We start from the raw sequence: 3,321 nt of genomic DNA, 5'->3' as shown, positions 1-3,321 counted from the left end.
GACACGTTTAAGCATCATCCGTGAAAGCTGTTTTCTGCATCATGAAACATACGACTTGATCAAAACAATATCGAGCTTCTAACATTCGTGAGCCATGAAAATTATCTTCATTACAATGCTATAAATTTGTGATTTTATATTTTTCAAAAAAAAAAAGTAAATAATAATTACCATATATATGGAAGTTAAGGTGAGGTGGGAGCATCAAACAAGTTTGAGTTCTTGCAATTCCCTGAAATTCTCCCATGGCTTAACCCACACCTTGGCTTCATAAGTTTTCTTGTCACCACCATCAGTTGCTTCCAGTGTGATATAATACATAGTACCTTGCACCACTTGCTGCTTTGCTTCTATTACTTTCCCAAACTCAAGGGATGCACTCTACATAAACATCCACCATTAATTATTGTCTTACTATTAATAATTTACTCTTGCATGATTATTCCTCAATAAAATGATTATGCATCAATATATATATAATTACTTGAACCAGTCACATCCAAAAATCATTCCATACACCAAAGCAAACCTTGAGAAAATTAATGGCTAAACTGCATAAACATCTATACTGTTGTTTTAGGGCAAAACTTTAGATTCCATGGGAAAAAAATGATGCTAGGGCATTTTACACAAAATTTGAAGTGCTTTAAACCCTATAATACATAAAATGTGTACATTATACATATTTTAATCGTTTAATTTTATAATCATTTATATACATACATAAATCAAAGGGACATATGTGCTTAGAGCATTCACATCTCATCCCTAGTTTTTAAGGATGGAGGCTTTTATAATATAAGGAGTGTTTAAAGTGTTGTGAGTACGAGAAAGAACATTGTAGTGAATTTTTTGTATATTTGAAACGATATTGTTCACCCAATATAAATTTTTAAATACTTTTTAAAAGTAGTTGTGAGTGAAGAATGAAAAAGTAATGATAAAGATATAAAAAAAATTATTCAATTGAAAACGAGAGTATTAAATATAGTGATTTTTAGTATAATTTTGGATTTGCATATAAGGCCATGTGTGGTGGATGGAGCCCCTATAGAGGCGTTATGTGTCATGTTGCGCCACGTCACCATAGAGGTTTTATGGTTATAATGGGTGTAGTACATAAAGTTCCTTCAAATCATTACCATATTATTGTTTTATTATTTTATTATTATATTATATTAAAAATAAACAAAAAAACAAATTCACCGATCACATTTCACCCATTACCCCCCCCCCCCCACCCCACCCCACCCGACGCTGTGTGAGAAACGCACATCCCCTCCATGGCGCCCATAACGTCCGAGGGGGGGGTTCCGACGCTATGAGACGCCTTTTTTTAAGAATGGCGCTCTACTGCAGGTGGTCTTAGAGAATGAATGGAAATGTTCTTATAAGTGTAAAAATCGAGAAGCATGATAAACAAACAGGAGTCCGACAAACCGTTCTATGACTATCACATCCTTAAAATAAATTTCTAAAGAACCGTTATATGCACTTAGTCTAAACGACCCAGCACAATTCATTTATACTTATTAATATGCATTTACAATTATTATGTACATAGATAAATTATAATTTTAAATATATAACCTAATATATATTATTTAGAAATTTATATATGATACTAATAACAATTACATAAATGTGAATAATATATTAAATAAAAATTTAATAAAAGATAGACCCGTTTAGGCTTGCGAACTAGTTTGAGTTCGTTTATTAACAAACATATTTTTAGGCTCGAGTTCGGGTTAGAGCTCATTTAAGCTCACTCCATCTGAACTTTTAATGAGCCGATCACAAGTAAGTCGTACCCTTACTCAATTAATACGCTTTAGAAGTGTGTGTGTGTTTTTTTTACTGGTTCCTCCTTGCCATAACTTGCGTCACATGGAGTTCATGTGGACACACGCCCACACCTCCCATTTCAGTTATTGATGATTTTACCTTTGATCAGTTTATAATTCCTTTTACACTTTTCAGAAACTTATTTTAGTAAAACCATATTCTATATAAATTAAAGAGTTAATTTCACAAATGTTTGTTCATATTGTATGTTTAGCCCCAAAAACTGAAAAGTTGCAAACTTAGTTCAAACATTTGTGAGCTAGTTGCATATTATTTAGCCCCCATCGTTAATGCCTGTCAATTTTTGATGTTAAGTAACAACCCAAACATGCATTCCGCGAAGACGTGAACCAGTCAAACCTAAATGAAGCATATGTGGTAAATCATCAACGGTTATTGCGGGTTTAATTGAATGTTACCGGGTAAAACATGGAACATAACCAAAACTGATATGTGAGCAATCCAAGAACCAAAAACTAGAAAACTAAAACAGCAAGGGTTGGTTCCGTGATTGGAACAAAGTTTGCAATTTGTCATTCTCAATGGAACGAAACAATTGAATGTTATTGGATGCTAAATATTCAACCTGCTCACAAATGTTGGAACTAAGTTTGCAATTTTTCATTCTCCAAGGCCAAACATGCAATATGATCAAACCATGCATACGGCTCATTTGCAAGATCATATATGTTAGGATTTAGAGGATATGAAAAAACCAATACCTCCTTCTTGTTGTGTTCATCGATGGCGAATCGAGCGAGTTCGTCGATCTCGGCGCTGTTTTCAACGCCCGTAATTCCTCCAGCAAGTGACATGTTTGTTTTGTTATGTAATTTGCATGGAAAATATTAAACCTACAACATCTTATAATTGAGGCACAAGGTAACGAGATACGAGGAGTTGTTTACACATAAGACCTGAATCAAGGGGTCATTGAGTGGTCAAAATGATTTCACATTTTGTTCAATTTTTTCAATTCCTTTTAATAGAAATGACCGTAATGGTTGAAGAATGATTAATTTTTCAAATACTCGAGAAGTGTAGAAATAAATAAATATTATGGAAGAGGTAATGCATGCTTAATATTTATTCGAATCTTTATGTGTGGAGTAATTATTAGTATTTTTCAGTTATAAATTTTAAACTTCCTTCATAACCATGCAACATATTATGATTATTATCTCCAACTTACACCAATTGAGTTGTTGCCAAAAGCCATATGATACGTACATATCATTACGCAAAGTCTATATTGTGTGGACATTAGAGATAATGCCTTGTTCGATATAATGCACGTGCACTGCATACAGCGTCGGCTCAATGAATATGAAGGTCTAAATCGAAACAAGATTTTGTGATCTTTTATTGACAACTGTTAAGAAAATTTATTTATTTATTTATTTATTTTTTTTTGCTTATTACAAGTTTTGAACTCATAACCTATAATTTAGTAACAGTCAAGCCTACCATTAT

General features: G+C 32.9%; 1 protein-coding gene across 1 annotated transcript; it reads right to left on the bottom strand.

The window, feature by feature from the left end:
- Nucleotides 1-204: 204 nt before the first annotated feature.
- On the bottom strand, nucleotides 205-2,663 carry LOC143601389 (cysteine proteinase inhibitor A-like). Its single transcript, XM_077078814.1, has 2 exons — nucleotides 2,571-2,663; nucleotides 205-381 (listed from the first exon to the last, which is right to left on the bottom strand). Exons 1-2 carry the CDS (start codon nucleotides 2,661-2,663, stop codon nucleotides 205-207), a joined length of 270 nt encoding a protein of 89 aa, XP_076934929.1.
- Nucleotides 2,664-3,321: the final 658 nt, after the last annotated feature.

The sequence above is a fragment of the Bidens hawaiensis genome, unplaced genomic scaffold, assembly GCF_021521415.1.
Source record: "Bidens hawaiensis isolate Kalapana, Puna unplaced genomic scaffold, B.hawaiensis_p1.1 tig00056184_1, whole genome shotgun sequence".
Taxonomy (NCBI): domain Eukaryota; kingdom Viridiplantae; phylum Streptophyta; class Magnoliopsida; order Asterales; family Asteraceae; genus Bidens; species Bidens hawaiensis.
This window is presented reverse-complemented; position numbering and strand designations above follow the sequence as displayed.

Bases quoted from the DNA above. Each gene is read 5' to 3' on its own strand.
- LOC143601389 (XM_077078814.1), bottom strand. From the start codon at position 2,663: ATGTCACTTGCTGGAGGAATTACGGGCGTTGAAAACAGCGCCGAGATC. The intron at 382-2,570 runs GTATTGGTTTTT...ATGTTTATGTAG, and splicing joins ATGAACACAACAAGAAGGAG to AGTGCATCCCTTGAGTTTGG.